This window comes from Grampus griseus (assembly GCF_964374135.1).
Source record: "Grampus griseus genome assembly, chromosome: 14".
Classification (NCBI taxonomy): Eukaryota; Metazoa; Chordata; class Mammalia; order Artiodactyla; family Delphinidae; genus Grampus; species Grampus griseus.
In genome coordinates this window covers 63,233,838-63,247,395 of record NC_139008.1, presented here as the reverse complement: position 1 = coordinate 63,247,395, position 13,558 = coordinate 63,233,838, and the positions used below count along the sequence as shown (strand labels likewise).

General features: G+C 53.9%; 1 protein-coding gene across 1 annotated transcript; it reads right to left on the bottom strand.

Moving 5' to 3' along the window:
• Positions 1 to 4,717: 4,717 nt before the first annotated feature.
• On the bottom strand, positions 4,718 to 12,258 carry BPIFB2 (BPI fold containing family B member 2; the record flags this gene model as incomplete). The annotated part of the gene is made up of 5 exons (XM_082670731.1): positions 4,718 to 4,786; positions 5,461 to 5,521; positions 7,198 to 7,344; positions 8,714 to 8,810; positions 12,204 to 12,258. 5 exons carry the CDS (start codon positions 12,256 to 12,258, stop codon positions 4,718 to 4,720), a joined length of 429 nt encoding a protein of 142 aa, XP_082526857.1.
• Positions 12,259 to 13,558: the final 1,300 nt, after the last annotated feature.

The window sequence follows — 13,558 nt, the reverse complement described above, 5'->3', positions numbered from 1 at the left end:
CAGCTCAGCACACCAGCTCCTCTGTTGTCACTCACAGCTCGGCGACCTGCTCCTATCACACCACCCACGCCGCTCAGCCATCCTCCCCGCAGCCAGCGCCCCCAACCTCCCCGCAGCGCAGGAGGAGTCTCTCTGGACTCTCTGAGGTCTATCCTTCGACAACCCCGAAGCAGCAAAACATTTGAAAACATCGATATCTCGTATGTGCCCTACTCCTTCCTTCCTTCCCGCGCACCCTGTATTTAAACCTCATGACAATCCCATGTGGTGGGGACTTCTGTCATCATTGGACAGTAGAGCCCCAGCTTCAGCGTCGTAGGCCTAGGAAAGAGTTTCAGCCCTGCCGCCCACATACTGCATGCCAACGGGCAGCTTAGCCCCTCAGAGCCTCCACTACCTCGTCTGCAGAACAGGAAGGAGAAGTAATCATACCGCCACGGCGACAGCTGTGAGCGCTCAGTGCCGCACCCTGGCTCCGTAAATGGCTGTGATGACCTGGATGGTGATGATTTGTTGATTCAAAGGACTTAGCTTCTTGCGTTGTCAGAGAGAGGTCAAGGCTCCACAGTACAAACTAGAAGGGCTCAGCCTGGGAGTCCAGGGCGGGTCTGGTGCCCGTAGGGAGTACAGTCCACTCCACACTGCTTCTAGGTGCTTCTGGGGTTGGTGGTAGGGTCTTGGTGCCCAACCCCAAGGTGGGACCTGGGCACAAGCAGGGACTGGCAGGCCTTGCCAGGGCATCAAAGGCCAACGCAAATGGCCCACCTAGGGCCTGGGACAAGCAGGCTCTATGAGAAGACACTGGCAGGACCCAACCTTCTCTCTGAATGCCTGACAGAGGCCAAACAATTGTTCAGGCTGAAGGGAAGTCCTTAGGCCCAACACTGGACGTTCCAGCCATCCCAGTGCCCCAGCCAACACCACATGTGACAGAAGAGCTGCTCCGTTAACCCACAGAAGCGTGATAAATAATAAGTTGTCGGGCTTTTTAAGCCACTAGGTTTTGGAGTGGTTAGTGATCAGTGATGAATAACTGGAACAGAGTATTTCCCAGGAACCAGCAGCCTCAGAGGCAATTTTATCACACATGCCAGCATCCCATGTTGTGCCTGTTACTTCAATCTGTGGGATGCCCTTGCCCTTTCTCAACCTCACCAGATTCATCTGAGAAATGGAAGGATTGGACTAGAAGACTACTCTTTCTCCTAGTGAGCCTACAACTGAGATTTTAGGTGTGGGATTGAAGGCCAGCGTGGTGAAGTTAGGAAGGAAAGAAAGGAATTTCAGAGGCAGTAGGGTCACTCGCAGGACTCGGTGACATTGTGGCAAGGCTCTGATGAAGTAGCCATTTCAGTGAATCTGGAAGGACCTTTGCGAATGATTTGACTAAATGAGTATAACAGATGTGACACCACGTGACTTCCAAAACTGGATCATAAAAATGCCATTCAGCTTCCATTCTGTGCCTCTGGGATGCTCAGCCTTTGAACCCAGCACATGGACAGGCCACATGTAGGTGTTCTGACGACAGCCACCATCAACCACCAGCCAGCTGAGTGAGGAACCCCCCAGGTGACTCCATCCCCCAGACAGCAAGTCACCCCAGCCATTCTTCCCAGCTGAGGCCTGACGTCTTGGAGCAGAGGTAAGCTGCCCTGACCCACAGAATCTGTGGAAACACTAAAACTGTGCTTTATGCCGTTAAGTTTTCAGATGGTTTGTTACTCAAGATTAGTAGCAGAAACACCTACTAAGTGAGCTCTTTGGAGGGCTTCTAGCATTTGTCATTCATCAACTGCAGCTGAAATAGGACAGCAGTGGAGTTACCTAAGAAGTCTCATTGCATGTCCTGCCATGAAGTTTGCTGCACTGCAGTGCTTCAAGGAGCAGCCTCGCTCACACGCAGAGAACTGGAATCCCTGCAGTTTTGAGCATCATCCTTTGTTTATCCGTGGAAACTCAGTATCATCCAAAGCTGGTGGAGATGCTTAACAGAGCCTCTTCTCACTTTTAAATTTAAATTAACAGTTCATTTGGTTTTGTCACTGTCAACTCAAGATGTAGTGATGGTTTGGTCCATTTCACCGTGAGCCGAAGGAGGAGGGGGCAGTGTGGTCTGAGGCCTGAACAATCAGGCCAGGTGTTGAAGACTCTCATCAAGCCTCACTCCTCTGTTATACCCGGCACTGCCCCAGAAACCCCAGCGTGCCAGACCACTCTTCACCACTTGGATCGTCCACCCCAAGCTACTCTGCCCAGATTCTAATCTGATCCGCGACCCTTTCTCCTTCCCTACTCTTCCAAATCCACTTTCTCACTTTGAAAGAATGCCTGAGCATGCCCTTTGACTTTTGAGAAGTCATAGACGATGGGAAATGAAATGAGTTATTTATAACCCCAAATGTACACACCCCCAAAGTTTCAATTCTTTCAAAAATTAAACAGCAGAAAAACTTAAACTTGTTGAAGGCTGTGGGTGTGTTTTAATGTCTGAGGAAGGGGTATGAGGGCCATGTGGAGGGCTTCACCATCCCTCCTCCAGCACAGGACCAGTGGACAGATGGGGCTGAAGAAGGGGGTGGGGGCAGAGTTGGCAGGGCCCTGTAAGCAGTGGTGAGGGGTCTGCATTTTGCTCTGGGTGCCATGAAAAGTCCATAGAAGAGCTTGAAGCAGAGAAGGGAGATGCCTGGACGTGCAGTTTTAAAAACCCAACCTTCTGGCCGCTGAGTGGAGAAAGGATGGTAGGTGCAAGATTGGAAGAAGGGAGACCAGCGAGGAGGCCGGAGCAGTGGTTCAGAGGAAAGATGATGGGAGGGGGTAGAAAGGTGGAGGTAGGAACAGAAACAAATGGGTGAATTCACAAGGATTTGTAGGAGGGGTTCTAACATTGGAAGTAGGAACAGAGCAGCCTTAGCCACTGGCATGGAAATCAAGTTCCTGCCGCCCTCTTGAGGCAGGACTTCCTCCCCTCTAGCCTTTCCCAGGGCAGACTGGACAGGAAGTCCTGACCTACTTCTCTTAGAGCCCCCTTCCCAGGAGCTAGGATTTGGGTGTTACCAAGGAGACCAGGAGAGAAGGAGACCCTGGATCCTGGGGAAAGGAAGGGTGATAGACTGTGAAGTCCCCTAGAGGGCTCTCTGATGATGCTTCCTCCTCAGAGAGACCTTCGCTGCCCACCCAGCAGTGCCTCCCCCTCCCCCTTCCCTCCCTGATATGTGTCCCCATTTATCCCCCTTATAACCCTCAAGACGATCTCAAAATAGCCTTTTTTTTTTTTTTTTTTTACTAATTTACTTGTTCTTGTTTCCTTAGACCTTATTATTATAGGTCTGTCTTGTGGACGAGGATCTAAGCTCCAGGATGGCAGCGTTGGTAGCCACTTAGTGAATGAATGAATGATGCAGCCAGGAATAAACACAATGTATTGGGTTACAATAAACTGTTGCAAATAAACTAAATAGTTTAGCTCCCCAACATTTAAGTGAAAGAAAAAACAAGACATGGGGGAAAAAGGCTTTTTAAAAATCACTGGGAGGAAGAAATATCTTACTTGTGTAAAAGGGACTTCAGTATTTATATGCCCCTTCAAGGCTAGAAGCTGGGATCAGATAAGTCTGTTAAAACTGCTTTAAATGTGCTGTGTGGCTCTAAACAGAGACGTGGAGCTGTTTGGGAGATCTGCCCCTGCCTTGCTCTAGGAAAGATCCCTTGGGCATTCTCTTGGCAGCATGCCGAGGGCCCCTCCTTGTTCTCAGTTTGGCTCTGATCAGAGGTGTAAAAGTCAATAAACAGAAACCTCAATTAACTAGAGTTGGGAGACCAGAAAGGGGAGCTGTCACATCCCACAACAATAGCAGAGCCCAACAGGAAGAAGAAAGACTCCTCGGCCCATGAAAAGCCACAGACTCTTTGTTCACTACAGCCCCAGCAACTTCCTTTCCTCCCTCTATAAAAGGGTTCTCCTTCCCTTGCTGCGGGGGGACTTGCACATGGCTCGCCACGGTGGCAGACCCCAGATTGCAATTTCCTGCTGTGCCTGAAAAGCCCATCTTTGCTGAAGAAATAACTGGCAGTCTATTTGTTCTAGGTCAACAGAGGCAAGAGGTCCCATAGGCTCACACTCTAGAAATTAGCTCTCACCACAGCAAGCACGAATTAAGCACTTACTGTGTGCCAGCCTCGGTGCTAAGCACCTCAGAAAAAAATGATCTCATTTAAATAGCCTCACACTCATTTTAGAGTATTATTATTATTATCCATTTTATAGACGGGAAAACTGAGCATCAGAAGGCTAAGGGGTCCACTGAGTCAACCAAGTGACAGTGATGGAATGTGAGCCCCATTCTCCTGACTCCAAAGTTCTTGCTCTTTAATGACCTCCTGATGCCAGAGTTGAGGTTGGTGACGTATAAAGCTGTCCTGTGGCAGGGGAGCCTCTCTATAGAATGCTGTCTGATTGTTTTTAATATGGAGACAATGGCTGTTTCCCTCACTGTCTGGCAGATATGGAGCCGTGGGATGGGGCTTGGGGAGCAGTTGCTTTGAGCAGACAATACACGGCCAAGATCTAGGTTTCATTGGATGTATAGTCACTGGGCTTTATTTCTAGAAACCAAGGGCTTGTCTGTAAAGAACTGATTTGGGAGCTTCCTTGCTCACTTTGTGGGCTGCTGCTGCATCCGTGCCTCCCCAGCTTGGACCTGAAGGCATGAGGTGCCTAGTATTTCTGCAAAATCTCTATGGCAGCAGGAGCCTCATTGCCCCTCAGCCACGTCTCCAGCCTCACCTACACAGGAGGACACGGGAGAGTGTGGAAGACATTACTGTGCTCAACGATATACCTGTTTTTCCTTTCCTCCTGATCACACTTCCCTACTCCTTGAGGTCAGGCAAGATCATGCGACCTGCTTTGGCCGATGAAATGTCAGCGGAACTGATGTGCTTCTCTTCCTGGTGGAAGCCTGGAAGTGCTGATGCTTGACTCCCTATGGTTTCTTTGTTCCGGGGACTGTGCAGCTTTGGGGCCAAATTCAGCCCAGGGCTTGGAAGCCAGGACTGGAAACCAGGATTGGAAGCCAGGTCACATCTGGCTCTGGTGCCCAGGCCCTTGCCCGTTCTCACTGTGTTCTCTTTTCACAAGCCACGCAGCCCTGAAAGCACCGTCCCCACCCCACGCTCCAGCTCGGCCCTGGGGCTGGTCTGAGAAGATGAGCCTCCCTCCCCTGCAGACCCAAACCCACGCCCTGCTTGGGTCCCCACGTCATTGCACGGAACCATTGCCCCAGCCTCTTCCCTGCCCTCATGGGGAAATTCGGGGAGCCCCACGAAGGGCCTTCTACCGAAGAAAAAAGAAAAACACTAGCACCCCACCTCCCCCATGCCTGGGATCCCCCGTTCATTAGCCGCGCCTGGAGGTGAGTGACGCCCGCCTTCCGCGGGATCTGGTGGGAGGTCCTTTACCTTGTTCCGCAGCACAGCTTTGATGTGATTCTGCAGCGGGGCCAGCAGCACAGGGGCTGTGCTGAAGAAACCAGGGGGCTTCCCTGGTGGCGCAGTGGTTGAGAGTCCGCCTGCCAACGCAGGGGATACAGGTTCGTGCCCCGGTCTGGGAAGATCCCACATGCCACGGAGTGGCTGGGCCCGTGAGCCATGGCCGCGGGGCCTGCGAGTCTGGAGCCTGTGCTCCATGACGGGAGAGGCCACAACAGTGAGAGGCCCAAAAAGAAGAGACCAGGAAGTGCCCCTGAGCTCCAGGTCGGCACGTTGGGTCCTGTGTCTCTGCAAAACCACAGGTCCCAGAGGAAAGACTATCTCCTCAGCCGGGGGCCAGTGATTCCCACTCCACACCCTGCCATGTGCCGGGCACAGTACAGGCACGACTGTCCCCACAGAGGAGGAACTGAGATGCCAAGAAGGGGGTCATTGGTCTCAAGGTTCGGAAGTGGCCGAGATGCGAGAATGAGGCCAGGCTCGGGGGAGACAGAGGGTGTTGCAAAAGCCGGACACGGCCACATCCTTGGCCAGCTGGCCTCATGGCCACTGAGCCCGGTGAGGCGGGGGTGGGGCTGGCGGCCCGAGTCTGCTTCCTGCATGGGTCCCATTTCTCTGCGACACACCTACTAAAGTCCCTTCCTCATTGAGAGGTGGGTCTGAGTCAGTGTTTCTCTGTGCGGATCCATTGGAAATCACGGTTCCTTGGTCTCCTAAAATGCTGACTGTAGCCACTTCCCAGCCTCACTGAATGGCCTCCTGGGGAGGTGGGAGGATGGCATCTATGTTCTCAACAGCATCAAACTCTGGACTTCCGTCTCCCTGTCCATGAACCACGAGCAGCCCCCGCCCATGAGGACCGTGAGGGGTCGTGGGGAGCCCGTGAGTTACACGGGCTGCTCATGGGACCCCGGTGGGAATAGATTTACACCCAAGCCTTCTCTGAGGAAGAAGTCCAGTCATTGCGTAAATGTCGCACCCTCTTAAGTCTCTGAAGTACTCAACCGCCTCACCGTGAGCCCCCATCCACGGGCGGGAGGGTAGACCTAATGCAGAGGAATTCACAGCGGTGGGGTTTTGTCAGGCTGCCAGGGTTTGAACCCGTTTGCCAGCTGTGTGACCTTAGGCAAGTCACTTAACCACTCTATGCCTCCGTTTGCTCTCCTGTAAAATGAGGGAAATGCTTCCACCTACCTGGTAGGACTACTGTGAGCTGATGCACAGAAGGGGCCCAGAGCACACCCAGCACACAGCAGGTGCTCCGGAAGTAGAGCGACTGTCTGTTTTAGATGCCAACAGGAGCAGCCACCTGGCTCACGGGGAGAACCTGGCGGGTCCCGCCCCTCCCCGGGCCTCAGACTCCTCATTTCTGCAGGGAGGGGCAGCCCTCTGAGGTCCCTAACAGTGGCTGCCAGCCCAGACTCCCTCCCCATATAGTAGGTTGATGGCCACTGTGCACTGTCATGTGGTGCAGGGCAGTAGTGGGGACGTGGGCTCTGGCCACAAACTCACTGTGTGACCTCAGGCAACTTCCTCCCCCCTTCTGAGCCTCAGTGTGCTCGCCATAAAATAGGTGTGATACTGAGGGGGCGGGTGGGTGTGCTGCTCAGGTCCGTTTTGGTGATTGGATGAAGTAGAAAGTTCAAGAAATGACACCACGGCCTCGGTGTCTGGGATCCTGCAGCCCAGCCCCCAACAGGCACCCACCTGTTATAGCCATCAAGCACGATGGCTTTGTCGAAGAGAGAGAAGCAGCCAGAGATGCTGACCACGGGGGTCCCGATGGAGCCCTGGTTCACAGGGGTGTTGACCAGCAGTGCCAGGGGTAGCATCAGATGCAGGGGCTCTGGGACACTGCAGGGACACCAGTCCTGAGCCACAGTGGCACTGCGGCCCAGCAAGCCCACATTGACTGATGCAAGACCCCACAACCACCGCCCTCCCCGCCGGCAAGAGCCTGCTGACCATCTAACACAGGCGGGGCCTGCACTCAACATGAGATGGCCCCACCTGGGGCAGGCCGGATGCACTCCCAAACTCCACTCAGGGTCACAGACATTGCAGCAGATGACCGTGAACTCTGGCTCCCTGTACCCTCTTACTGCAACACCCTGGGCCAGTCATTCCCCATGCTGAGCCTCAGTTTCTTCTTCTGTAAAATGGACACAAGATTGGTGGTACCTATCTCACAGGGCTGCTGTGCTGAGTTTTCTAGGAGACAATCATGTGAAAACATCCTGCTTGGAGCCTGGCCCACAGTGAGCCCTCATAAAATGGTAGTGTCAGCTCAGAGGAGTTAACACAAGAATGCCCAGCTCCAAGTTTGAATATATATAATGCACAGAAATAATTCTAATTTTTTTTAATTTTTATTATTTTTACTTTTTTTGTGGTACGCGGGCCTCTCACTGTTGTGGCCTCTCCCGTTGCGGAGCACAGGCTCCGGACGCGCAGGCTCTGCGGCCATGGCTCACGGGCCCAGCCGCTCTGCGACATGTGGGATCCTCCCAGACCAGGGCACGAACCCACGTCCCCTGCATCGGCAGGCGGACTGTCAACCACTGCGCCACCAGGGAAGCCCTAAGCTCTTTTTAATGGCTTCCACTTTGTATCGGTGTACTGCATTTATAAACTTTGTACCATAGGCAGATTGTAGCACCCATTTTACGATGCTACGTATGAAGAAGGAAGAAACTGCATGTTTGTTGCTGCTGCTGATGACCACAATGATGAAGAAATAAAATTATTGCTAGCAAGAGTCAGAAAATATATGTGTTTTTTATAAGAACATATATATTCATATATGAGTTCTTATACATATATAATATATATATATACACACACACATATGTATATATGGATTCTCTTGGAAATCCAGAGGCTTGGCGATAACGAGTCTGCGTTCCCACAGTTAGCCTGGCCCCTAAACGTGTCTGAGTTTGGGGTGCCTCCACCACCTCTGCCTTTGAGCCTCCACATTACAGGGGGCTGTAGGGGTAAACTAGCTCAGATCTGTGTCCAGATTCAGTGTTTGGCTTTTGGAGGAAGTAGCCAAGGGTCTTGCCAGCCCTGGGGACCCAGGAGCCACAGTCTTGGCCCCTGGGTGTAGAAATCTACTAATTAAGAGACACCAGGCCCCCATGCCTGGTCACATCTCGTAAATCCTCTTGTACCCACTCAGCCGGCAGGTGGGAGTATCTAACCTGGTGAGGGAAACACTCACCTGGTGGTGGGCTGGAACACCCCTCCACTCCAGTCCAGGAAATGCAGGACAGTGACCTGCAGGGGGCGCTGGAGAGGGGCTTTCTCGGCTTCAGCCACTGAGCAGCCAGAGCAGGGTGAGGTCAGGTTGTCCTCAGGAGACGCCGAGAGAGACCACACTGCCCACCATCCACCCCACACCTTGGGCAGAGAGAACTCAGAGATGGGAAGGGGTGGCCTTGTCCACGGGCACATGGGGGGCCACTTGGCTCCCCATGTGCCAGCCTGGGGTGCACGACCCCACCAGGCCCCTCCAGACGTGCCTTTCCACCTCTCACTTCTGCCTCTCCAAACCCTACGTGTCTACCCTTTCCTCGAAAACAGTCACACCCTGTGCCCTTTTGCAAGGATCTGAGCAGACCCCATCTCCCCGGAGCCTCCACAAACCCCCAGGTAGAAGGAGCACTTCCCAGTCCTGCGGGGGTGAGGTGGGGACCGCCTCACCTGGAGGCTGAGGGCTCTGGAGTCCCTCAGATTCTGGGTGCAAATCCCAGCTCTGCTACTCGCCATCTGTGTGGCTGCGCCGTGCCTCATTTCCCCCGCCTATTCATCTGCAATGACTAGAATGGTGCCTGTCACATGGGGTCCTTGTAAAGACTGACTCAGTTCACAGTAAGTGTTAGCTCCCATGGCTATTTGTTTTTTGTAGTAATAATGGCTAGCACTTCCACAGCGCTCGTCTGTGCCAGACACTGTTCTGCGGGCTTTAGTTTTCCTCAAAATTCTATGACATCAGTACATTATTAGGCCCAGTTTTCCGAGCGCTGAGCACCCTGGCCAGGAGAACTCAGATCTGGGCCAAGACACCCAGCCCTCAAGGCCCTGGACTTCCTCCCATACCTGGGCTGCTGGGCTGACAGAGGCGCTAACTAAACAATTAAACACGAGCAGAATTAAAATGAGAGGTTGTGGTGCAGGAAGGGAGCATCAAAGGAAGAGCTCAGAGGCCCGAACTTCCCTCGGACTCGCTGTGGGACGTGGGGAGTCCCTGTGCCCCTCTGGGCCTCAGTTTCCGCAGACCCTAGAGCATAAAGGTGGTGGTCTCCATGCTCCCGAGGCCCCTCTCCTGCCTGACCGTCTGCAGCTGAGATTCACATCCAGACCTCTGGACTCCATCCACAGTGCTCCCCTGACAGGGGCTTGAATTCTGGGGCTTGCGGGATGGGACGGGAGTAAAAAGCCACCAGCCTGGCCACGGAAGAGGTGTGTGCATGTGTTCTCGGCAGTTTGCTTCCGCTGAGAACACACAGGCAGGTGCACCCGGCGGCGGGGAGAGGGCTGTCTGGGGACAAAGGAGGCTCACACAGCACAGCAGAGGGAGGGAGCCAGGGGAGGGCAGCAGGCCTCCTGTCCCTGCCTGCAGTCATCCACGTGCCACACTAACACGGATCACTGACCCCTTTCACTGTCTGCCCATCTGCCTGGATGCACGGTTCCAGAAGGTTGTGTGTGCCCCACGGGGACCCTGCAGCTTCCTTGAGCCACTGCCTCGCTGCTTCGTGACCTGGGACCCCTGAAAGTCCCCTCCACTGTCTGTCCATGGCAGCCCTGGCCCCTGCCCCCCAGGATCTGTGCGCTGGGGTGGGGACAAGCATCAGGGAACTTGTCCAGAGCGGTCCCGCCCTGGGCAGCTTAAACCTACCCCAACCAGGACGTCACAAGCTGTGAGTGGCAATCCCAGTCCTGCTCACGACCTGCCACACGTCAGTTTTTGCATCTCTGCACGGGCAAGAATCCCCTTCCCAGCCTGCTTCATCAGAAACCACGGGGGCATCTGGTCTGGAAACGGCCCCCAAGGCCCAGAGAAGACATGGCCTTGCCTAGGGCCACACAGCAAACTAGGACCCCGTGCAGGACCCAAGTTGTGCCAAAGGAGGATGGAGAGACGCCCAGATGTGGAGACTGAGGGCAGCTTCCTGTCTCAAGGAGGGAGCCCAGGCCCAGCACTCCAAGGCCCAGGGCTGTGTCGTCTGATGCCAGGAATCCAGCCCAGCCTGGTGCCCAGTTGTTCGAACCCAGCCAGAGGAGGACCCAGGGTGGTCCAATCCTCACCTCATCCCGTGCCAGGTGAGGAATGTCCTAAGTGTAGGCCTCTCACATGGCCCCCGGCCCCTCCCGACCCAGCCCAGCTGGGTGGACTTGGGGAGAGGGAGTCAGGCGGGACCGGGGGGCCACTGCTCAGATGGGTAACTAAGGCCCAGTGAGGCGGCACTTGCCCAGTGTCCCACAGCAAGACCAGGGATGGACCCTTCTGCAGAAGGCTTTTGGAAGTAGCATCCCCACTGAACAGATGGAAAAGTCAAGGCTCCTCCCTGGAGGAGTGCCAGCCCCATCTCTGTTCCGACCTCAGGCAGTTCCCGGGGTGGGTGGGTTCTCAGTCCCAGCCATCCCTCCGCGGCCCGGGGCGCGTGTGGAAACTGCTTTATGAGGCTCCCCGGTACACGGGACCCACTGTGGGGGATCCAGGGAGGGGCAGGTTTGCTCGTGGTTGCAAGTGTTTTCCCTGCAAACATGGCCTTTGCCGAAGTGTGTGATCCCACATGTGTGTGGGGGGGAGGGGGGCTGCCACGTCCACGTAGCAAGCCCGCTGCCAACCACTGCAAGACCCTGGGGCCGGGCAGCATTGGGGCCTCAAAGATCAGCAGATCTCTAGAAGGAGGGCTGCCCCCGGGAGGTCCCCTCATCGCCCCTGGGCCAGGCCCAGGAGGAAAGGGATGCCCAAAGCCAGGGGGATGACTGACCTCTCCACCTGTGCCTCCAAGCGGAAACCCAGCTCTTCTAGGAGGCTACCTGAGCCCCAACCGACTGAGCCCTGTTCCTGGTCACACATACTTCGCCCTCATCAGACGTGGAACCCGAACTCAAAGGGCGGCAGACGAGAGCGTGTGGAGGACCCAGTGCTGCTACTTAACACTCAGCCTCTCTCCAGATGCACATCCCACTCACAGAGGACTGAGCCCGTCTGCTCTTTCCGCGTTACAAACTCCAGCCTCCGCCTTGGCTATACAGGGCCCAGGGAACCGTGTGCCCCCGAATGGGTTTGTCTAGACATGCGTGTCTGAGGGGTATATGCGTCCTTTTGGTTGTGTGTGGCTGTGTGTGCGTAGTCATGCATACACACGTGTACTAGGTCATAATTACTGGCATCAGAGGAAAGTGTGTGTTTGTGTGTGGGTGTGCACATGAAATGGACGTGTTGCCGTCTTAGTTTATGGTGTCACATGCCTGTTTACATGAGTGCAGGTGTGGGGAGTTTTGTGTACAATATGTTTAGGTGGGCTTAGTATACTGAGTGTGTCTGTGGGTCTGTACGTGTATGTATATGTGTGCATAGTGGACTGGTTCCTGACATTCGGGGTATGCATATGTGTTTGTGTGTACACGTACATGTGTGCACAGTAGGTGATGGCAGAACTGCAGGGAAGGCCCTTCCATTCTTCCGCATGGCTCACCTGGGGTACAGACACAAGGGTCCCCAGGGCCTTCCCCCACTCCAGAGCCCTCCATGGCTCCCACTGATTCCACACCAGCCCATATACCAGGCTCAGAGTCCAGGCCCACCCACACTGGGTCCCCACTAGTGCCCACAGAGCTGACGGGAAGTGCAGAAACCATCCAGCCCTCCCCTTAGAGACCAGAGTTCCCCTGGATCAGCCCTGCCTCCTAGCCCATGCTCCCCTGCCCCATTCTTTAGGCAGAAAGGAATGAAGGGAGCCAGCTGCATCCTCCCTGATATCCTTCCTCTGGCCTCAGTTTATCCACTGATGCATAAGACCAGCCCTCCTGGTCTTCGCTGTAGCCGAGGCAAACAGCAGACTCAGCGGAAAGCAGCACAAATACTGACCAAAGCCACTCTCAGTGTTTGCTCTAGACATGAACACTTCCTCTTCCTCCACATTTCAAGCACCAGGGGGCACTGGGTGACAGCCAGTAGAAACAAAGGAGGGAGATTCTCACCAGCCCCACCTCCCAACCAGCAATGACAAGCACTGTTCCATGAGCACCCGCTACGTGCAGGCTATTCTGCAGCCACTTTACCCTCCACCCCGAGAATAGGAGCTGCTTCTGCTCACCCCTGTGCTTAACAAATAGCCTAATAAATACTTGCTCGATGACTAAATGAATGCACCAATGAAAGGCCCTTGTAACAATGACAGTGGCAGCATTTCAGGGCTTCCCCTTCACCAGATATTCTTCAGGGCACTGTCTTAGTTTCCTATTGCTGCTATAACAAATTACCACAAACTTAGTGACTTAAAACACAAATTTATTACCTTAACAGTTTTGGATGTCAGAAGTCCAAAATGGGTCTCCCTGGGCTAAAATCAAGGTATTGGCAGGGCTTTGTTCCTTTCTAGAAACTCTAGAAGAGAATCCACTTCCTGGCCTTCATTCCTTGGCTCATGGTTCCTTCCTCCATCTTCAGAACCAGCAAGTTAGGCTCCTTATGCTGTCATCTCTCTCCTCTTCTGCCTCCCTCTTACACTTATAAGGATCCCTATCATTACCCTGGGCCCACCTGGATAATCTAGGATATTCTCCCATGTCAAGGTTAGCTGATTAGCAACCTTAATCTCATCCGCAAGCTTCAGTTCCCCTTACGTAACCTAAAATATTTACATGTTCAGGTTTTAGTATGTGAGCCTCTTTGGAGAACAGTTACTCTATTTACCACAGGTACTTAGCCTGCAATTTGAGCAACTGCCACCAGGGGGAAGAAGTGAATTCATTTTTAGCTCCACAATCCAAATAGGCTCTTCACAGGCAGGACTGACTGAAAAACCACAGCCTTCTGTATGCTCTTCTT